The sequence below is a fragment of the Xyrauchen texanus genome, chromosome 8 (genome assembly GCF_025860055.1).
Source record: "Xyrauchen texanus isolate HMW12.3.18 chromosome 8, RBS_HiC_50CHRs, whole genome shotgun sequence".
NCBI classification, from domain to species: Eukaryota; Metazoa; Chordata; class Actinopteri; order Cypriniformes; family Catostomidae; genus Xyrauchen; species Xyrauchen texanus.
In genome coordinates, this window is record NC_068283.1 from 24,759,268 (window position 1) to 24,783,121 (window position 23,854).

General features: G+C 37.3%; 2 protein-coding genes across 2 annotated transcripts; both read left to right on the forward strand.

Moving 5' to 3' along the window:
• Positions 1-8,013, forward strand: LOC127647242 (scavenger receptor cysteine-rich type 1 protein M130). Its single transcript, XM_052131381.1, has 5 exons — positions 1-67; positions 684-713; positions 850-1,164; positions 6,959-7,090; positions 7,185-8,013. The coding sequence occupies exons 1-5, from the start codon at positions 37-39 to the stop codon at positions 7,511-7,513; spliced, it is 837 nt and encodes a 278-aa protein (XP_051987341.1). The 5' UTR covers positions 1-36; the 3' UTR covers positions 7,514-8,013.
• A 2,815-nt stretch (positions 8,014-10,828) lies between these two features.
• Positions 10,829-23,543, forward strand: LOC127647241 (deleted in malignant brain tumors 1 protein). Its single transcript, XM_052131379.1, has 8 exons — positions 10,829-10,961; positions 12,871-12,894; positions 13,053-13,361; positions 15,756-16,067; positions 16,514-16,798; positions 17,414-17,749; positions 21,473-21,610; positions 21,753-23,543. Exons 1-8 carry the CDS (start codon positions 10,931-10,933, stop codon positions 22,037-22,039), a joined length of 1,722 nt encoding a protein of 573 aa, XP_051987339.1. The 5' UTR covers positions 10,829-10,930; the 3' UTR covers positions 22,040-23,543.
• Positions 23,544-23,854: the final 311 nt, after the last annotated feature.

A 23,854-nucleotide genomic window follows, 5' to 3' on the forward strand; every position in this document is an offset into this window, starting at 1 on the left:
TCACAATCATTGATCAATGAAAGTTCAAGGACCAGAATGCTGAGACCACTTCTTGATTGGACACTTGGTAAATTCAGTGTAAAAAATGTCATACCTGTAATTGATTTTGGTAACACTTTACAATAAGGTTCCATATGCTAACATTAGTTAATGTATTAGATAAACTAACAACGATATATTTTTTTAAACCATTTATTAATCTTGGATAATGTTAGTTAATAAAATTCCGTTAGTTCATTGTTAGTTCATGTTAGATCATAGTGCATTAACTAATGTTAACTAATACAACTTTTGATTAAAAATTTGTATTAGTATATATTGAAATTAACATTAACCAAGATTAATAAATGCTGTAAAAGTATTGTTCATTGTTATTTCATGTTAACAAATGTTAACCAATATAAAGTGTTACCATTAATGTTTACATGTACAAACTTATTGTAAAGTCTTACCTTTGTTTTCACTGTTGCAATTATTCTATTAAGTGTAGTTACAAATAATAATTATTTTGTTGTATTACACAGTGCATTGTGTATTACAATATATTGTATATTGGATGTATATTGTGATTGTTCTGGAACAACCATTCAAAGCAGTTTCCTTGCAAGTGTAAATTAGTCAGACAAAAGAAAAAAGATAAAAGTAAATAATACAGTATAATAGCTCACTTTTCTCTTTGACAGCTGTGGTTTTAAGTGATTTCCTTTTAACTGGTGAGTGGCCCTCTAAATATTACAGAACCTTTGATACATATGGATATTTATTATGTTTTATTATGTTAAAGAAAGAATTGTCCTCTGAATATTTATATGTGAGCTGAAAATGTACTTAATTTTCTTGGTTTGACAGGAGCTCAAGACGTCAAACTGGTCAATGGTTTTGACATCTGCATGGGGACAGTTGAGGTCTATTACAATGACACATGGGGAACAGTGTGTGATGACTCCTGGGACATTTATGATGCTGCTGTGGTGTGCAGACAGTTGGGATGTGGAAGAGCATTTAGTGCACATAACCAGGCTCTATTTGGGAAAGGGAGTGATATAATCTGGTTAAGTGGTGTTAATTGTGAGGGAAATGAGTCATCCCTCAGAGAGTGCGTTCCCCTACAACCTGTATCCAATGATTGTTCTCACAGTAAAGATGCTGGAGTTGTGTGTTCAGGTAAGAGGATTTCAGTTTTCCCTTTAAGTTTTATTTTTAAAGGTGTACTTTTAAAAGATTTGCCTTTAAAGACCTATATAGTTGAATAGTTCTTTTGAAAAATGTGTTTAAATTCATGAGTACTCAAATCCAGTCATATCAGTAAAAAGCTGATTTGTCGTACATGGAGTGAGTCGCATCATTGGGGAAGCTTGTTATGTTGAGATCACATGGCCTGCCAAATGCTACTTGGTTTATCTTGGTAACAGAAACATGATAAAAATGTTTGTTTTCAAAGAGTTTTTATTTCATCAATGATAACGAAGACAAGATGAAAATGAAGCACCATTACGATAATGAAACGGTTTTAATTAGAACATATTGACAAAAATCTAATGAGAAAAAAATTATTCTTATTTAAGTACTATTTTTTTTATCTAGAAATAATTGATTCACATAATTCACTAATAGTGTATTGTAGATTCCCCATTTGAGCTGTGTGAGCTGAAAGAGCTGAACACCAGCAAACTGTTAATTATATACATATTATATGTCCAAAGTTCAGCCATTAAACTATGCAAACTGTAATGGTTAATGTGTTTGTTCGTGTATTCCATGTCTTTTCTTTTGAAAATGTTAGTTCCTGTATACCTAGTCATGTGATTGTTCCCTCCATGTTCATGTGTTTTGTTTTCATTGGTTTATTGTTTTGTTGCTTGTTATCAGTTCTAGTTTGTCATTGGTTTAAGTTTATTAGTCTTGTTATCTTGTTTATAGTTCTGTCTGTTCATTGGTTGTCTTGTTACCCATGTCTGTGTATTTAAGCCTTCATGTTTTCCATTGTCCTTTGTCAAGTATTGAATGTAGATATTCAGGTCAAGCCACGTTTTTGCTAAGTCAAGTTAAAATCAAGTTTATGTTCATGTTAATTGTTTATGTTTTGTTTAGTTCATGTCTATAGTTAGGGTTTTGGATTTCACGTATGCAAATAAATGGCACTTGGGTTCTTCATCTTCACATCTTCATCATTCCCAGTGCCAGCAGTAATGGTACACAAACTATGTGGCACAAGTTGATAGGTTCTTTGACTTGTTACACGTTAGCCAATCAGCTCACTCACAACTTGAGTTTCTCTCTAGGTGTAACATTTAAATTGCACGGTTTTGCTGACAAGCTGGTTTTACTGAAGCTTACTGCAAGGGTTTTTCTCTGAAAATACTATTTGCTCAGGTGGTTTGCTAGGGTTTTCCTTCTATCGGCTTGCACGGTAAGGTCTGCTTTTGGCCATGACACACAGAAGTGAGTCTTTAACAAGTTAAGCATTAGTCAAATCTGGCTGGCACACACCGCTATCTTGGATCATTCAATTGAATAAACCCACACATAGCTCACAAGTAACTAGTTACATAATCTCCAGGCTTTCCTGGCTCAGGTACACGTTATGAGTTAGGTCACTAGCCATTTAAGCTATTGGGCTAAGCAGGCCAAGGCACACATATACATTTTGTTATGCCATTTGGACTGTGGCCAATGTACAATGTAAGCTATCATACACTTGGTGCACATGGCTTTTTGGAGCAGCAGCAGTACACAATTCTTGGCAAAAGATCTTCTTGGTTGGGGGGCTGTGTTTTGTGTCTATGTGTTATGTTTTTTGCAGCTTCTCCTCTTTGTTGGGGGACTGTTTAATTTGCGCAGCAGTATGTCATACATGCTCAATCCAGGATGAATGCATTGAACATGTATTACATGCACTTGCTAACTCAGTATGGCAATGTATTTTCTAGCAGTAGCAAGTCTCCATACTCCGTAAAAATCTTTCTGAGAGTTGTCATGACTGAAATTAGATATCTTGTCTAAGTGTCTTATTCCAAGCCTACGTAATTCTGTAATAGATGATGGCATAGCTGGCTCCAAGCCATTTGTTGATGATCCAGCTCTCACAGCCATATAGCAGAATTGAGAGACAAGCTGCCTGGAATATGTCACATTTCAAGTAGATTGAAATTTTGCGTTAACAAAAAATCTTAATTATCCAGAAGGCAACCCATGCTACTCTGATGTCGGAATCGCTCGAGGGGACCATTGATCCTATAAACTTGAAGCTGTTGACCCAGGTGATTTCTTTTTTCTCTAGGTCAAGATACTCATCCTAGACAATTGGTTTGTTTTGGCTGGTTGGTGTAGGCTTCAGTCTTCTTGATGCTGATTATGAGTCTTACTTCTCTTGCTAGTTTTGCCATGAGATTTATTGTTGCCTCGGCTCTTTTCAGAATGCCTTCTAAGAGAGCGACGTCATCTGCAAATCAAGGTCAAAAATAGACGTTACCTTGACGATTGTGTTGGTTTGGTGATAAAGCTGCAGGTGCTGTTCATTGTGTGCTGTTCTTGGCTCTTGAGGACGTAATCCATCATGATGATAAATAGGAAGGGAGCAAGATTGTCATTTTGTTGAACCTTGCTGGTGTTACTGCTGTTACTGGTGTCATCACATCCTGGTTATTTTCCATTTTTGAGATGTTCTTCCACTTGTTTGAATTCATCAATTGTGAAAGGACCAGTGTTGACATTGAGATCCTTTACAATGGGTTGAATTATGTCTTGTTCCTCAATGGTGAACTGGCTTTAACATTTAGGAGAGTGTCAAAGTATTTCTGTCACTCGCTGAGCAGCTCATTAAGCGAATTGATGGTAGTTCCATCTGATTTTTTTCACCTTATATAATGAAGTTTCTCCTTTCCTTTCGCTTATTTAATTTACAAATTTGTGAGTCCTTTTAATCTTGTTTGTTCTGGCTGCGTCTTGCAGTTTGCTCAATTTGTTCTCCAAGAACTCCTTTTTGTCATTCTCATAGGACATTTTGAGTTACTCCTTGAACTGCTCTCATTGTTGTAGGGTCTCGAGCATCTTTGTACACTTTAATTCCTTTTTGGCTTGGGTTCTGTTTTAGTGCAGCTCTTCGGTTTTGAGACTAACCCAGTTTTTCTTTGTCTTTTGCAGTTTCTTTCTGACTATTTCTGTGATTTTCTGTGAATTCGTCAGAATTCAATTGAATGTTGTCTTTGGTGAGTTCTTCATCGCTTAATCAAATAGATCGGTTTCTTACTATGATGTTGAACTTGTCTTGGAGGTCCTTGTTTTGCTGGAGTTGACTCCATTCAAATTTGTCTCGCATGTCCTTGGGTTTTTGTACAGCTCTTAGTTTTATCTTGATTTTTGCACTAATGATGCAATGGTCTGAGTCTACAGTAGCTCCATGGTGTTGTTCAATCTAGTGTGAATGGATCTCAGCCATTTTCCCTCCCCCTAATATGTGGGCAAGTTGGGTTATGTTGTCTTTTTTTTCTGTTGCTGGGATGCTGCAATGTCCAGATTCTAGATTTGTGATGTGGTAATCAAGCTTGGCAAGGACGCATATTGTCATGTTATCTGTTGTCTTTTGTTTTTGTACTGTTATTGTCATGTTCTCTGTTGTCTTTTGTTTTTGTACTGTTATTTTGAAGTTTAGTTTAGTTCCTGGTTTCTGTTTGGTTTTTGTAGTCCTTTTGTAGTCCTTTTTATGATTGGTTTCCCCCTGATTAGTTCTCCTTCCCTGATTGTTCCCCAGGTGTTCCTTATTCCCTTGTTGGTCCCTTTTTGTATATAAGCCCTTTTAGTTTCCTTGTTCCTTGTTAGTTCTTGCATGTGTTATGCTCTGTACTAGGTTTCCTTGTTTTTCCTTTGTCCTGAGTTTTCCCCTGTTTTTGTAAATAAAAGCTGCACTTAGATCCACAACCTCTGCCTGCCTACGTCACAGTTATTTTGAAGTTTAGTTTAGTTCCTGTTTTCTGTTTGGTTTTTGTAGTCCTTTTTATGATTGGTTTTCCCCTGATTATTTCTCCTTCCCTGATTGTTCCCCAGGTGTTCCTTATTCCCTTGTTGGTTCCTTTTTGTATATAAGCCCTTTTAGTTTCCTTGTTAGTTCTTGCATGTGTTATGCTCTGAACTAGGTTTCCTTGTTTTTCCTTTGTCCTGAGTTTTCCCCTGTTTTTGTAAATAAAAGCTGCACTTAGATCCACAACCTCTGTCTGCCTACGTCACAACTGTAATATATATATATATATATATATATATATATATGCAGTGTACAATAGCTCTATATTGTTACTGAATGTCACCAATTCATGTCTAATTTGTCCCACATCACATCATTGACTGTTTTACTCAAAGAATCAACTGAGAACAATGCATTTTACAAAAATGTAGTATTACCATGGCACCATGTCCAAAAAACATAGTAGTGTCATGGTACTTTTTGCTACCAAAAAAGTGCGTGTGTGTGTGTGTGTGTGTGTGTGTGTGTGTGTGTGTGTGTGTTCATTAGTGCCTTTGAGCAATCTGTAAGATCACTTTTAATGGCCAAACATCTTGTCAATAAACTTTACGCAATCAAAAAAAAAAGAAACTACAAAGAACTACAAAAACCTAACAGAAAACAGGAACTAAACTAAACTTCAAAATAACAGTACAAAAACAAAAGACAACAGAGAACATGACGCATATATGCAGCTTCGCAGAGCTCAACTAGCCGCTTTGTTTTCATTGCTCTTGACATGAAAGATGAGGTTACCGGCTACTTTTGGATTTGCTCGGCTACTATACTCTCCAATTCTTGCATTTGAAGTCGCCAGCCACTATCAAAAGGTTATGTGGTGACACGTCATTGATACACTTGAAAAGATCAGAGGAGAATACGTTCAACTCGTTTTGTAATAGTCTCGTTTTTTTTTTTTTAAACCTTAATAGTCTCCAAAGCATTGAGCAATTGACAACAAAGTGACTTAGTACCTTTTATCTTTATATGCCATTATTTCAGGATCTCAGTTTTGAAGGACCGTTTTCTCATATTGATTTTGTTGACAAATCTTTATTATGTTAGAAACGTGATGAAATAATTTACTGTTTTATAATTTTTTTTTGTAATGTTGGAATATTTAGTTAAAGTCTGGTCTGTTACAGTATGACACCTTTTTGTCAATTTGCACTAAAATATAAAAATAAAATATAAAATAAACTAAAAAATATAATTTTCATTGACTGAAATTATATGCCATTTTATTCAAAGTAAAACTGACTAAAATGAATAAATATGGCATAATTATAAATGAAATATTGAGTATATTTAAAATACTTTTTGGCATAAATGGCAAAAATTTACAAATACAAATCTGTAAAAAGTTAACACTGCCTGTTAATGGATATTGGACATATGTGTTTAAGAATGGAGTTCTCTCATATATCCATTTCTTGCTCTCATTTGTTTTGCACCCCATGCGTTCCATTTTTTGCAATAATTGTTTCTGCAAAGTTAAATGCATTGCATTGCTGGACACAGTATGCCATACAAGTATGGGCTCAAGTACTCACTCCACATTTTGGAAAATGTAGTAGGCCATCTGGGTTTTCCATGCATACAGAAAATGTGTATAATGTCCACTATACATACTGCAAAAGTGGTATGATGCAGTAGTAGTAGTAGTAGTAAATTTACGCATTTGGCAGACGCTTTTATCCAAAGCGACTTACAGAGAGCCCTTATTACAGGGACAATCCCCCCAGAGCAACCTGGAGTTAAGTGCCTTGCTCAAGGACACAATGGTGGTGGCTGTGGGGATCGAACCAGCGACCCTCTGATTAACAGTTATGTGCTTTATCCCACTACGCCACCACCATTGTGTCCTTGAGCAAGGACACAATGGTGCAAGCAGTAGTAGTAGTGTCCAAACATTAAGAGTAAGGTGGACTGTTGTTAATGGTACTAAAATCTCTCTTCCAGCTTCTCTTGTTGTTGTCATTGGTGCTGTGCTGACAGCGGTACTGCTCCTGTTGTCTGTCCTAATAATTATATGCCTGGTGAAGAGGACAAAAAAACGAAAGATTAAAGAAACCCAGATATTCTTTTCTAGAGGTAAGACAGATTTACATGCCATGATGTCCTTTACTTTTTATTTTGGGTGCCTGTAAAATAAAAAAAAATACATCAATATACTTTGTATCCCAAGATGCTGTAAGTATGCACGAAGATGTGTCTCTTGAAGACCGATATGAGGAGAATGCTGAGGATGACTATGAGAAAGTAGATATTGATGATGGAGAATCTGAGGAGAATGCTGAGGATGACTATGAGAAAGTAGATATTGATGATGGAGAATCTGAATCTGACTATGTTAATATGGATGGAGACCCTGAACAGGACAACGTCAATGTGGAGTCAGATAATTCTGAACAGGATTATGTCAATGTGGACACAGATGACTCTGAACAAGACTATGTCAATGTGGATTTTACAGAGGACCAAAGTACAGTGGACAATAACTATGAGGATTTATGAAAGCTGTATTGATGAAAAATGAGTGAACCCAAAATACAGTGCAATTACTGTAACTTAATTTGGTCTTAATGTGTCTGTTAATGGAAAACAGGTGAATAGAATAAACACTTTTCAGGCTGAGAGCATTATAAGCTTGTTACACATCATAATAAAACATTTGCCCAATAGATGTAAAATACATGTACTCGTCCTAAAAGCATGTGGCTTTTGATCTTGCAATTTATCCACCTCTAAGTGAGAACTATTCTTAAAAATCAGCTGGCTACAAAAAGCATCTTTTTTTTTTTTAAACTGAGATTGTGTCAGCTTTTCTAGAAAACCGTTTGCTTATTCCTATCTTTGAAGGAGAGACATCGCTGAAAGAAAAAGCTCTGAGGGACTCTCATCTGCCAAAATGTGGAGCTTTAACTACAGACTTGTGAACCTTTACATATTTCTTGTCTGCAACACTTTTTTTCTATTAGTTTTCTGTTAGCCAGCCACATATTCAGGAAAACTGTTATTACCCAAGTTATGAGGCAGAATCTTTAGATTGTTCTATCCTTATGTGACCCTGTCTCTTCATGCAAGTACATGATGTTTTGTCTTCACTATACACTATGCATTATTTTTTTATATATAATAATTTATATATAATTTTTTTAGAAGAATATTTAATCTCTGTAGGTCAGTTCAAAGCTAGTGAATGGTGGCCAGAACTGTGATGGCCCAAACATCATTTAAATGCATAATATAAGTAATCCATACTCTAGTGGTACTCTAACCAGTGGTTAATTCAAAATGATCCAATCTTTTTGGATGAGAATAAACCTAACTCCTTTTCACTGTTCATCTTGCCATCACAGTCTCAATGCACGATTATGACATGGCATTTATAATGCCTTAATTTTATATGCTTTGTGCAGGCCGAATCGCTGCGTGGAGTAGGTGTGTCATTGAAGTGAGGATCCGGTCACCAACGAAGCATCTAACGGCGAGGTGTAGAGTGTCCGCCAGAACACTGCAGGGGAGCAGAGAGACTTCTAAGCTTGCGAAGATTGCCATCCCCTAACTTGTGTATATTGATGGCAACGAATGTAGAGGGCTTTTAAGATAAGAGAGAATCGCTGTCTTGAAGAAAATTAGGAAAAATTGTGTTTTCAGAATTGCCGTTTTTGTAGAAGGGTTTTAACTAGGCCGTTGGAAACAGAATTTACCCACATGCATCAGCATGATGCAATGTAGAGTAAACTGTAATTGTAAGGGAAGTGCTGTTTTCCATGAATCCGAGAGTAAATGTAGCTTCTATTTCGTGATGTTTTTGAACCTGTGCTTGGGCGTAACATCATCTGTCTGCAGCACTGGTACAGGCACACTTTGGTCAGAGTGGAAGTGAGATTAAAACATTTTCATGCTAGTTTAAAGCAAATAAAATAGGAGCACTCCACATATCTTACTAGGATTATTATTACTCTGATTATTAGCATAATCAAATTATCATAATCGCAATTCTGTTCACATGAACTACAGTTAAATCACAGTAATGCCTTAGTTGTATTTTAATCGCATTATCAAGGTGCATGTAAACGTAGCCATTTAGTTTATTCACGAGATGAAAAATGTTGCTTTAAGAGGCTATATATGGAGTTAGGATGAAAATAAGGTGCATTTCAAACTGTTCTGAGACCAGTGCAGACAGACAGCACACTGGAGGTTAAGTCATTCAGTAAAAAGGGAGCAAGAAAGCATCCTATAGCAGCTAAGTGCATTCACTCCTAAAATCCGACCAAAAGTTCGATTTCAGGATGAAGATGTTGTTTGTGCCACTCGTACAATGGTTGTCAGACATTGAACAATGGTAATCAGTACATAGATCCAGAAATTATAATGCTTAATTTTATTTTTACATGGTTGCAATGATTGGACGATGCTGGTCATTACTTTGAATCAGAATTAATTATGCTAATTTCTGATTGGTAAGATGCTTCAGCAATAACTTTCACTTTGTTGGTTTGACTGTGCAAAGATTGAACACTGAGATGTTGTTGGCAAAGAGAAAACAAACAATGTAACATAAAAGTCAAATCAAGTCAAGTGTTATTTTTTTTATTTTTAATACACGTTGTTCCAAAGCAGCTTTACAGAAAATCAGTTGTAATGTCTGTAACGTCTCAACTTAAATAGCCAACACTCCAGGAAACATATTAAACATAATAGACTTGCTATAGCTTGGTATTATTTAAAACATAAATGGTGCATGTTTATTAGGGGCTACTAGTTACAAATCAAAAATGGAAATGAAAAAAGCACACCGCAGATGCTAATGTGCTTTCATTAACATGTTGATGACATGTCTCAGAACCTTTTTTTAAATGTGTTAAAATACATGTTGTAATTTCAACAGTTCTGCTGAATGGTAGTACAGAGTTAGTAGCATGCAATGCACTGATCCTAAAATTTTGCACTTTCTGCAAGAAGAATCCTACTTAATTGAACTGCATTACCAAATTCAGTTAAAATGTCATTCAAAGAGCAATAGAGCATTTAACATTTTCAATTGTGAATAGATTGTTTCTCCATTCCTTCCATGTAGAAGAGGAACTTTAAACAAGTTTGTTTCACAGGAAACAGTTTCATTTCTCTGAAGTTAATTTGAGGTTATGCATACATATGTAGAGATCATCACATGACCATCCAGTTTAGACCTTATGCAAGACACCAAAGTATGTGATGATATTTTAACGCACGTCTCTTAAAGTGTACATTTGAGTATGTGTGAATGTCAGATGGCCCCTACCTCCATTTACCTTGAGGCACCATCTTAAGAATTTCAACTTAACTGTATAAAATGTATCCAAACTTAAGATGGTCAACTGATGAATAATTAAAGTAACATGATTTGTTTGACTGGATTAAATGCTAGGAAGGAATAGAGTTGAAAAAGTCAAAGTAGTTTTAAAATGTCCAGATATTGCTTTAGTTAAGTTTAGTTACTAAGTTTAGTTACTTTTCCAGACAGGTGTTTCAGCTACCTTGATGTGCTCTACAGTATAGAATATATGCTTTTTTTCACCAGGAACATTAAAAGCTGCAAAGCCAATTGTACTGAAACTTGAGAATAATAAAATGCTTCGCCTTTGCCGTCTCTTTGTGAAAAAAAAACACACACACATTTTTTTTGGGGGAATGTAATTACAGTCTTAAAGCAAATTAGAACAAACAACAGGCTAAAACATTTTGAGAAGTAGTTTGTGCTATGACCTGGGATAGAAAGCATGCTGCTTGGGTAAGTGGGTTGTCACATATTCTTGTCACAGTTTTTCTGTCTCGCTATTATTGCTTGAACTATTTTTCAAGCGAGTTTGGCTGAGCAGTTCTGTGATTTTTCAAGATACACATATTATCAACAGCTCATTTAGAGACAACACAAGAAGCATAATGGAAGGATATCTTCTCACTTTCATATTGGGTAAACTCAATCTTCAATCTTTTCACATTATATTCTAATTATAGATATAAAGGCTGAACATTTTTATATTGTTCTTTTAGTCCATCATACTTTGCACAGCAGCATTTATTACTTCAAAACCTAGACAGTTACTCATTGTGGTAGAAACATGAACTGAAAGTGTAATTTAGTGCTTGAGGTTTATCTTAAATGTATGGCTCGTCTTTGCATCAGAAAACAAAATTAGAAAACTAACATTTGCATTTCAAAGTATAGTCTGTTGTCAGAGGATTGGGATATTTTTCTCACAAAGTTGATAAATGAACATTTTTGTGGAGAGTGTAGCAAATCTATTTGTGGTGGTACCTTTAATCTGCAGCAGTCTGGTTATGAGAAATATGTCTGTCATTAATCCACATAGCTTGATGACACTTCAGACATTTTGTCCTTTTTTTCTTTTTTTGTAAATGTCATTTTCAATAAAGTTAAATAGGCTTAAAAATGTGTTTTGATAAATAAATACAAATTCAACAAAAAGCAATCTTTAGGAGAATGACAGAATACAAAGAGCAAGATTAAATGTGAACGGCAGGAATTTTGACTATTGGCATGAAGACTGATCAACATTAGCTCCTTTTCCACCATCGGGTTTAAAAGTTCTCGTCGCACAACCGATCTGAGCCAGTTGGTGCGGTTACACCATTTCCATTGTGGTTCGGTGAAATCAGGAAAATGTAACGGATCCGTCGAGTGCGCTATGGAAGATGATTTTTTTCCTTGATTTTACTCTGCTAGTACTACTACGGTGACGTGTTCAGTTCACTTAGTTTATATTAACTCGTGTGAACGTGAAAATAAGTCGTGGCCACGATATCATTTTGTCGAGGTAACGACATCCTTATGTCAAGTTTTGGTTAATTATTATAAACTATAAAATATATTTATTTGAAAACATATAGAATGTAAGTTCCACAAATAAAGCCTTGTGTCATGAAAGGGATATTTTTAAGAACATTTTATATTTGTTGTGATATATACTCAACAAAGTTGCATATTAAAGCATATTATCACGTTCCCATGAGTTAATATGTCGTGGCCACAACAAAACTAAGTGAACCGAACATGTCCCCTCCTTGTGTATGCCACTGGACACAAACACAGAAAGTTAAAAGAGCCCAGCCTAGCTAAAAAGGATATTTATTGACAAAATATTATATAAGTATTATATTAAATATAAGAGAATATATTGATACATTTTGAGTTTTAATGAGCTTGTAATCTACTTCCCTGATGTAGACTACAATCATCATCATAAAATCATGAAGATACACTAAATATACAAAAAAAAATTTTTTACTTTACCTTTGTTTTATTTATTTTTTTAACTTCAGCCAAATATTAGTGAAATTGACAAGCTAGGAACAAATAAAAGCGCTATAAGTTGGCATTGGCAAATTAACAAAGAGTATTAAAGCCATCCCACCAGCACGGTTTAGAACAGTTGAGTACGGTTAATTAACCATGCTGAGAATTTCGGGCCAAGAATGGTTCATAATGCCAAATTGTGCTTAAGCGGAAATACTACTGTAACCGTTCCATACCATGCTCAGAACTGTTCGGCCCAATGCTGGAAAAGTGGTTCTTGTGTCATTGAGGCCCAGAAAGACAAGAAACCCTCTTAGACAGAAGGTGCCATTTGATCAACATGTAAATCACCAACCACAGCTTAATTTGTTTAATGTGCCATTTAGGGGTTGTGAATCTCAAATCTATGATACAACAATAATAGATTGTGTGAAGCAAAGAGGTAGCTCTTTTAGAGACCTCTCATATAATTTTGTGTGTAATGCTTTGAAATAGATCATACATTAAACATATTTAGGCTTCAGTACTTTGTTTTTAATGTCACTGTCACGTTTCATTTCAACAGCTAGTGCTTTCAGTTCTGTAACTGGTAAGTACACTTTTTTCTACTAATACACAGATCTTGGGTTCTAGTTAGTAATCTCAACATACTAAGTCTAACATATGAGCAATGGCTATTTTGGCTTTAGTCTGCAACAGCACAGTTCAAGACTTTTGGCTTCATATTGGTGTTTTCTTGTTTGCTAGGAAATATCAGACTGGTCAGTGGTAAAAATATTTGCTCTGGTAGAGTTGAGTTCTTTTACAATAGCCAATGGGGAACAGTGTGTGATGATGACTGGGACATGAAAGATGCTGCGGTGGTGTGCAGACAGTTGGGATGTGGAGAAGCTGTTGCAGCATGGCCGAGTGCCCATTTCGGCCAGGGGAGTGGTCAGATCTGGCTGGATGATGTTCGATGTTCTGGAAGTGAGAGCAGCCTTAACCTGTGCCTTAACAGTGGACTAGGAAAACATAACTGTAAACATGGTGAAGATGCTGGTGTTGAATGTTCAGGTATCAGATTATTCCAATTCTGTTATGTTCCTGCTGTATTCAGATGTATTTTTTAAAACCCTATGCATTGCATATGTTGTACATGTCGTGGAAAATCACGATGAATCTCTCTAAGTTGTAAGAAAACTCTCGGAGTCTTGAGTTCCAGATGCCAAAGTTGTAGTTTATTGAACACCAACAAACATGAGACCGGCCAGCTGTCCGTTCTGCCATTATCCTCCTAAGTTCTCAGTTATATACCTTTTGTTTATCTTTTACCCACTATCTCTGACCAATGGGATTATTGCCCTTGTCTCTTTCCCTCGCCACCAATATGTTTTATCTCCTTCATTAATTAAATATTGGTGGAAAATCCCCCGCCTATCTATTTTTTAAAAACATACATCAGCTGGTAACTTCACATATCTTGGACATACTGTATGTCATAGTTCATGGAAACCCTTACAATGAGGCGGCCTTGTTTGTTCCTTCACATTATCGTTTGATTAATGAAAGAAAATGCAAGCTCCAAAGATATTTAACTCATCAAGACAAAACACCATGGCAAAAACATATCATATCGTCAAGGATATATGTTAAAATACTGCTGATTAACAGAAAAAGCAAAACACCAGCTGCAAAGATATCATACATTCAGCTTATTAAAACAAGACACCATTCATATAATAACTGATTAAAAGTATAAGAGATATCGTCAAGGATATATGTTAGAATTCTGCTGATCAACAGAAACACATTTTGTCTTTGAAGAAATACATATTTTGTTTTTGAAGAAATACACCTGTTTTTCAAGGTTATATACCATTCTTTGTGTTCTCTGCAGCATCAACACTTTTAGTAACCTCACATGCTCTCTCCTGGGTCACACAAAGGCCTGGAAACTCATATAAGTATTTTGATATATAAAAACATACTAGAATATTGAAAAATATACTATATACACTCCATTATTGTGCCACAATAATATCTGAAAGTAGAAGTTGATACAATGTTTTAAATGTGATTGTAAAGGGATTAATGGAAAGGAGGAGGCGAAAACCGGCTTGATGATGTAAATAATAGTTTAATTGGTAACTTAAAAGACAACATAAACACACACATGACGGACATGTCCGTTAATGATCTCGCACGATCCTCTGCAGTCGACCTTTATCCCTCACGGAGGCTTGATTAGCCTAATACGGGACCGGGTGTGTAGGATCACGACAGTGTAGTACCCCCCAAAAACACACTAAAATTTACAAGAGAGGGAAAAGGCCAACGCAGAGCGGCTGTGAGAGAGAGAGAGGAGAGAGAGATGAAAAAGAAAAAGAACTCTTACTCGCCGGTTCTCCGATACACCGTCGCATGGTCCTCGAGCACTCCTCCAACCTCTCAGGTGGACAACAGCCGCTTCTCCCCAGGCGGACCGGAGTCAGACTCATGACCCCCGGCGGTCAGAACGCCCCTCTGTGTTCTCGGCGACTCGTGGGGCACTCCTCCGCCCCTGGAAGCAGCCCTACCACTCCAGGCGGTCGGGGAACACTTCCCTCCTCCCCTCGCGGACGGCGGTCTTGCTCTGACCCTCCGCGATTCTGGGGGATGGCAGGGCTCTCCTCCGCCCCTGGCAGCGGCTCCATCGCTCCAGGTGGTCGGGGAATCCAGTCCCCACTCGCCTCGTGGACGGCGGCCGTTCATTGCGTCAGAGCGGTCGGTCTACTCCCTCCCCCGGTGGATGGCAGCGGCGCTCCCCTGGGTGGACGGCAGTGTTGAGGACTCCACGACGGGCATCCCTCCTCCTTCCCGGGCTTCAGCACCAGTGTAAAGGTATTCAATGGAAAGGAGGAGGTGAGAACCGGCTTGACGATATAAATAATGGTTTAATGATAAACTTAAAAGACAACATGTCCGTTAATGATCTCGCACGATCCTCTGCAGTCGACCTTTATCCCTCACGGAGGCTTGATTAGCCTAATACGGGACCGGGTGTGTAGGATCACAAACCGGCCCCGCCCCCCGCCCTGCCACAGTGATGTACAATGATTTTAGACAACATTACTTACAACAACATTGCAAAAAAGTTAAATAAACATACATTCGAACAATCGTTACAGTATTCAGACACTAGCAACACCTCTAAAACCAAAGCCACAAGCAAGCACACTTGTTTGCAATTATGTCCACACGATCATTGCATGCATTTTTCTGCATTTGAAATGATTGTATATTTTCATTATTATACAAATAACCATAAATTCTACAACACAAAATATTCCAACACAGGCAGTACCCCCCCCACACACACACACAGGGCAGCTGCACATTTTCCCCATGCCTAAATCCACCACTGAGTAGACAGACGCAGACGATACCCCAAACATCCATGACATAAATGTTTATGCTGTTTTATGTCAGGTCATATGTTAAGATTGGTGAATGGGTCTGATTCCTGCTGTGGAAGAGTGGAGATTCTTTATAATGGCGAGTGGGGAACAGTGTGTGACGATGACTGGGACATGAATGATGCTTCTGTTGTGTGCAAACGATTACAATGTGGCACAGCCATCAGTGCACCTCATAGTGCTGCCTTTGGTCGAGGCAGTGGAAAAATCTGGCTGGATGATGTTGGATGTTCTGGAAATGAGAGCAGCCTTACACTGTGCTCACACAGAGGACTAGGAACAAATAACTGTAATCATGGTGAAGATGCTGGTGTTGTATGTTTGGGTAAGAAAAATCTTAAGCATTTTACTTGTTTGGAGAAAAAAAATAAGCAATTGTTTATAAATATCGGCAAGGGAATATAAATTACATTAAAAGAATGAAATCCATACACTTCCATTTGTCATTAGAATATATCTTGATAAACAATTTAGGTAAAACTTTAGAAAGAGGGTTCCATTGGTTAACATTAATTAATGCATTAGGCATCATGAACAAACAGCATTAATTAATCTTTATTCATGTTAGTTTATATAAAAACAATTAACTAATTGTTAGCAAATACAACTTTTGATTTAAAAAATGTATTAGTATATGGAGAAAATAACATTAACTATAAATGCTATAAAAGTATTGTTCATTGTTAGTTCAAGTTTACTAATTTTGTTAACTAATGTTAACAAATGGAACCATATTGTAAAGTGTTACCACAATTTCAAACATTTTAGCAGGTGACCTGCAGATGCCCACGCTTTCCCTGATGTCCACAAATTCAGCTGTGTCTCCTGGAGAAAATGTCCAGTTCACATGCACAACATCTAACCCAAGGTGCCAGACTAATGGTGATTTTCACCTGTTCAGAAATGGATCATCCATGTACTCCCAAAGAAGTACATCTAGTGTGATTTTCAGTCTGACTGATGTTAACATCACACATCATGGCGAGTACAGATGTCTTTACTCTTACAACAGTGGTACTAAGTCACCCATGAGTAATACTATTCAAATCACTGTAGGTGAGTGTACATCAAACGAGCTACACATTTCTTAAAGGAAAGGGCATTCTGTATTTATCTGTGCATTTATTTTCTGCTGCTGCCTTTTTGCAGCATAAGTTCAACATTGTGCTGATTAGGTTTATAAAACTGCACACGCTGTAGATTGCTTCTCTAAAGCCATCCTTACACTGCAAAGATGGCCCAGAAGCAGCATCTAAAGTGGCATTTAGTTGCATTTACACAGACTGCTTAATGCTGCTCAGAGCAGGCATAAATGCATTTGCACAGCAATAACAACTGCATAAACAAAGTTATGAGATTCATGTTTTAAATTTAAAATTATGAAAACATAAACATGAAATGAATGCAAATATGAAGTTAGACTTTAAATCTGAAATATTTGCTCCATTATGACAACAACAATGTTTAAGGCTGCTTTGATGCTGGATATCATTACACAGAACCAAAGCAACATCAGAACTGCCTTTGATACTCAGGGTCGAGGTGGGTCAGAGCATGTTTAATTTAGTCTGGCTTTTGCTTCTTTACACAGAATTTTGAGCAAGCACAGTGTAGGTTTATTTCTGCTGTGTAAAGATGCTTTAAGCCTGTTTTGTTCCTCTTGTTTTCTAGTGAACTTGCAGCAGCCCAACATTTCTTTTAGTGCTCCTGGTGGATGGTTTGATTTGGGGTCTCAGGGGACAGTGGTCACCAGGGGCCACAGTTTTAATATCATCTGCTCCACTGAATCTCAGTATCCTGGAGGCTTCTTCTACCTGTTCAGTGGATCAAACATCATTAGGAGTCGATCAACTATCAATCACACTGCCCATTTCTCCTTTCCTGAGGCTGATTATTCACAGCAGGGAAACTACAGTTGTGGTTATGAAGTGAATGTGTCCTCACGTGCATTTAGTTCAGCTACCTCTCAACTGCTGGTTATCACTATAAGAAGTGTGGTATTGACATGTAAGTGTCTAAGTAGAGACTACTAACCTAAAGGAATAGTTCACCCAAAAATTATAATTTTGGGGTTTTACTCACTCTCATGCCATCTCAAATTCGCATGACTTCTGCAGGAAAAAACAAACATATTTTCATAGATGTGTGATGTGTTTATATCCAAACAATGCAAGTCAATGGGGTCAAAATCCAAAAGCACATAAAGGCAGCATTAAGGTGGATTTCCTTTATGTTGCTCTGAAAGACTCCACAAACAGAAGGGAAGGAGGACACAGGGAAGCAGGTTTTTCCAGACTCTGGTAAGGCTTTTAATTGTCACTTCAATGCTTTACAGCTTCATAAACTCAACAGTCTCAGAGGCACGTAGGCACTCAAACTCGTTAGCCTCACGAGCACTGTAGGTTCCCTTGTGCTAGACCAGAGGCGGCGGCAGCCGATTTTGCCGGGGCTTCAGCCCCGAATGTTTTGATTGTAGCCCCGAATGTATTTTGAAAAGTTGACTGACAAATGTGAAACCGGACCAAAGCCTATGTAAACCTCCGAAATCATAAGTTGCCTTATTTCATTGTGCTTTGGCTTCGCACATACTGCATACAGCCTGTAAAAATAGACATAGGCATAACATAGGCATAATCTAGCCTATTGAATAAGTTCCTTTGCTGTCGGTAGCCTATGGGCGACTCCATTTCTTCCTCTCTGTTGAATATGCTGCAGGTAGGGGAGGAGCTTGCACAGTCGTTGTCATCAACTAACGTTACTTAGTGGCGAGTTGACAGCAGTTAGCAGGAAAGACAGAAAAAATTAAGCAAATGAGGCTTTGGGGATTTTTCCGAAAGAAGTCAGTGGGTAAGAATTCACATTTGTTTTTGTCCTTAAAGTCTGAAGATCATCATCTAGCTGGCTTTCACCAACAGTAGGCTAAACCTCGAGAGGTCCGCTACTGACTGTCATTACATGTTGTAGCCTCCTTGTATAGATTGACGCATCTTGGTAGCTCCTTGTTAGCGCATTCGTCTCTCACGCTGGAGATGTCGGTTCAAGTCCTGTTCGGAGTGTACTTTTCTTGCTTATCAGGTGTTGTTTTCGCTAAGGATAACCAATAAGCATTAGCATAAAATGTATGTGTGAGTTGTTTTGTGATATTAGTTTGTAGGAAACATACACTTTGATTTGATTAAATGGTTTTGTAGAGTGTAGCAAAGATAGGCAACAGAACGAGGAGCAGCAGCAGCAGCTGTGCCAGAATCAGGCATGGAAACTGGTAACAATTAATCAGTCACTTTACTTTAGAGAAAGTTAAAAGTGAAACATTGTTTATCTCAATGATCCTAATGAAAGGATTTTGACAGATGAATTATTCTCATAGAGATGATGAGAATTATATACAGTTCGATGCCATGGTGTGTCAATGAACTTAGACTAAATTTATTCATGTATTGCTTTAACTTAGGATCTTATATATAATTTTTACTATTTACGTCAAAAAATATAAATTATTTATATTCAATATTTTTTTACCTCACTTTACTCACTATAATATAACTCTTTTGTGATGACTTTATGTTAATGTACATGAAAATTCAAGAATCATGATAGATCTTAGGGCAATCCCACTGATCTGCTCTTCCCAATACATTTTCTTCAATGGTATTGGTCCACAATTTGACATATGTAGCACTTGATGAATTAGTTGTGTGAAGCTGATTGCAATAAGTTATGTGCTGTATCTGTTCTTTTGCATCACAGATTATTTGAGGAGGAGAGAGGATGAGTTAGTCGAGGATAGTACTAGAGTGGAAGATTTAGGAACTATAGAAACAGGCCCAGCCAGAGCAAAACTCAAAGAATACCCTCTCACCAGCTTTGGACTACAGAGATGTGGTTGCTAGTGTGAAAATAAAATTGTCTGGGCTAAGCCCCGGATGTCCTTCAATGCTGGAAACGCCTCTGTGCTAGACTCTCTCTGCCTCTCTGCTGGTGGCATGGCCATTTATATGCCGCTCTCCACATGCTCACTGGAATTAGAGACAGGTGTTAGACATAATCTAGCTCAGGTGTAAGCACCCTTACCACTTCCCCTCTCTCCGGACGGACACTCGACCACGCCCCCGCTGCCACAGCTGCCTTTATGTGCTTTTGGAGCTTGGATGTTTTTGTTGTCTGAGTCATTTAGCACCAGGTTATCCACAAACATGTGGTGCATGATGGGAGAGGGGTGGCACTCATCCGGCCCTGTCTCGAAAGGCTCTCTTCACATGCACCAAATGTCTGAACCTGCGGTTCCTCTCATAATAAACAGGATTACTATTGCAACAACAAATCATCAGTAGAGTAAAACTAACCTGTCTCATGACGGTCTATATGACACAGGATTTTTAGTAAATAAGCAGTTACATATTGATCTATTTCTCATCCAAAACCATTGTGTCGCTTCAGAAGACATGGATTAAACCACTCGTGTCAAGCTTGGAAGTTTTGGTCCCCACTGACTTGCATTGTATGGACATTAATACATCATACATCTACAGAAGAAAGAAATGTATGAGTTTGAGACGGCATAAGGGTTAATGATGAAATAATTGTCATTTTTGGGTGAACTATTCTTTAACTACATTTTTCAGTTGATTGATGGTAGGTTAACTGTTTTCAAAACAGCTTTTATTTCAGTAACAAGCAATTTATGAGTAGTGTGATAAAATGTTGATTTTTTGTCACATTTAATTTTTGCCTGCAGATTTGCTACCGAGCTAAGTCCTCTACTAATTGTAATCTCTCTCTCTCTCTCTCTCTCTCTCTCTCTCTCTCTCTCTCTCTCTCTCATCTATCTATCTCTCTCTCTGACACACACACACACACACACACACACACTAATAGTGTTGGGGTGTCCAAGTTATTTTAGTGAACTGTTTCGTTTCGATGGTTCATGTAAATCAAGTGATTCACAAAAATTATTAACAGTCTGTGGCAGGGCGGAGGGCGGGGCCGGGTCGTGATCCTGGTGCCAAAACCCGAGAACTCTACTACGGCGTGTCCCTCCTCCTTCCCGGGTTTTCGGCACCAGTGTAAAGGGATCAATGGAAAGGAGGAGGCGAGAACCGGCTTGACAATATAAATAATAGTTTAATTGGTAAACTTAAAAGACAAACACACACATATGACGGACATGTCCGTAAACTATCTCTCTCTCCCGCACGATCCTCTGCAGTCGACCTTTATCCCTCTCAGGAGGCTTGATTAGCCTAATACGGGACCGGGTGTGTAGGATCACGACCCGGCCACGCTCTCAGCCCTGCCACACAGTCCAATGCATTTTATGACTTTTTAGTGCTGTATGCAACTTAGTTATAGAGTGTTTTTATTTTTTATTTACAATAATATATTTTAATTTTAGTGCAGCTGTATCGGTTTAAGTTTAATCCTGTCACCAATTAAGATCCTCATTGGTTTTGCACCAAATGAATACTGCTGTGGTTGTAGAAAGTTATTCTGATATATTCATCTTTTATTTGTTTAAAAAGGTATAGCCCCCTGAAATAGCTTCAATGCATCATGCTATTTCTATTTGGTATCTTTTAGATTTAGTTTACTGTCTACTTTTCCAAAAGGGTAGCTTGACTGCAGTGTAGTTGAGTAGAGTGGGATGTTCCAGTTTCAAAGTAGCTTCCCCAGCACTGCAGCTGTTAATAGAATGATATACAGTATGAACTGAAAATCATGTCTCACTTTCAGCCTTCCTGCTTCCTGTCATTGGTGCTGCAGTGTCAGCTGTACTATTCTTATTTTGTGCCCTTATCATCATCTTCTTATGGAAGAGAAGACAAACCCAGAAGAATGAGGAAACTCATAAGAAGTGCTCTTTTAAAAAAGGTGACATTGAGTTACAATTTCTAAAAGACATTACATGATGTTATTTAACATATTATTTTGGGTGCCTTCCGATATTAATGTCTTGTTACAACAACTTTTTTTTCATCATTACAATCCCTTCATCAATATGCAATGTTCCTAGGTGCAGTTAATACTTACAGAGGTGTTTCCCATAACAAAAATGAGGAGGAGGATGATGAGGCTGACTATGAAAATGTAGAACTTAATGTTGAAGACTCTGAGCAAATGGATCATGAAGACTCTGAAGAGGACTATATTAATGTTGATTCTGATCATTCTGAACAGGATTATGTCAATGTGGACACAGATGACTCTGAAGAGGACTATGCCAATGTGGAAATTACACAGAATAACAGTACAGAACACAAAAAAAGTCAAGATAACATTTATGAAAGCTATAAAGATTGAGTGCATCCAAAAAAAATCCACTGGAATTAACAAAGAATTAAATGTGGTGTTAATATAACTGAAGAAAGAAGTCCAGTTATCATTGAATACAATGGTATGACAACAAGTGACATTTTTCAAAACTATTGTGATGAAAATGAGAGACCATAAAAATACAGTCTTGCCAGCACAAAGACTTCTGTACATATTCCAAATATAGTATTATGTTGTTTGCTTGATTTAAGCGCTAATTAACTCAGTCTCATCACTGTAATCGTTTACATTTACATTTATGCATTTGGCAGACGCTTTTATCCAAAGCGACTTACAGTGCACTTATTACAGGGACAATCCCCCCAGAGCTTCAATACAGCTTGCTATTTCTCTTTAGTAGCTTTTAGATTTAGTTTACCATCTACTTTTCAAAAAGGGTAGCTTGACTGCAGTGTAGTTGAGTAGAAGCTCCAGTTTCAAAGTAGCTTCCCCAGCACTGCAGCTGTTAATAGAATGAAATACAGTATTAACTGAAAATCATGTCTCACATTCAGTTCTTGTGTTCTCGTCAAGTGACCGATGAGCTTCTTTTTTTACCGAAGAATGCACAAGACATCAAGCTGATGTGAATATTTTCATTGCATTCAGATTCTGTAACCAAGCTTTTTTCTTGCACAAAAATGAGCCACAACAGTTTTTATTGGATGCATTTCTTTACTCACTGAAAGCCTCTATTGGTTGGATAAATAGGAAAGTTACTCCATCTTCAAGATCACTTCTTTTGTATTGCAACAGAAAAGGCACAGGAAGAGAGAAAGTGAATCCGTGACTGTGAGAACAGGTACTTTTCAATGCAGAAATAATGTAAAAGCAACTAATGATGGATAAAAATAACCACAACATACATTTTCCAGTTTTGGTCTGTTTTCAAATAGGCTATATAACCTTGCAAAAGCAGACCGAACCTGCATTTGGATGAGAAGTTTATTGCTTTTTGGAGTGAACAATTATGTTTGTATGGCATATCTAATATGTCTTATCGTGACAGACTATTAAAAGAAAAACAAATCTGCTGCCCATCTTAGAACAGTGTGACTGTAAATGTGTAAAGCCTTTTACATTTAATTCTTGGGTCTGATATTATTTTATATAACGTAAACATAAGCTTTATAGTTGTATACAGCTTTAGATTATATAAATATATTGTAGTCTACATTTATATAACATTGTGTAAAAATATGCTTACCTTAGAAGTTATACTTTTGTCTAATTTTAGTTTTGGTGCATTAATAATATACTTTTATATAGTTTACTTTCTACAAAATGACACGTTTGTTGCCAGCTCTTTGCACACTGTGACAATAAAAGTGTGAAAGAAAAGGATGCCATTTCTTTTTGCTATGCGTTCTCAATAGGACATGTCTTTAACAAACATCTAATCGTTGCAGATGCAGTAGACTCTTGGAGTTATATTGACAAATACCTGTGTATTCAAAAGCTCATTCTGATTCTGATTTAAATAAAAAATGATTGAAAGACACATCTCATGGGAGGAATTAAATAACAGGTACATTGAGTGTTTTGGTCATCATATTTATTTTCATTTAAAAGCAACAGAATGTAAATTGCATCCACTTTATTAACAACAAAACACATGAAAATGAATCCCGCGATATCTGCCTTTGATCTCGTGGTGTATGATCCACTACGAGAAGTGAGAACTGTTCGACTTGACAGCTCTTATTTCACTCCTCCCCTAACTGTCTACTTTCAAGGCGATGCGTCTGGCATCACAAGCGTAGCCTACTGACACTATCGTTCATTTTCCTTGAAGATTTTCAA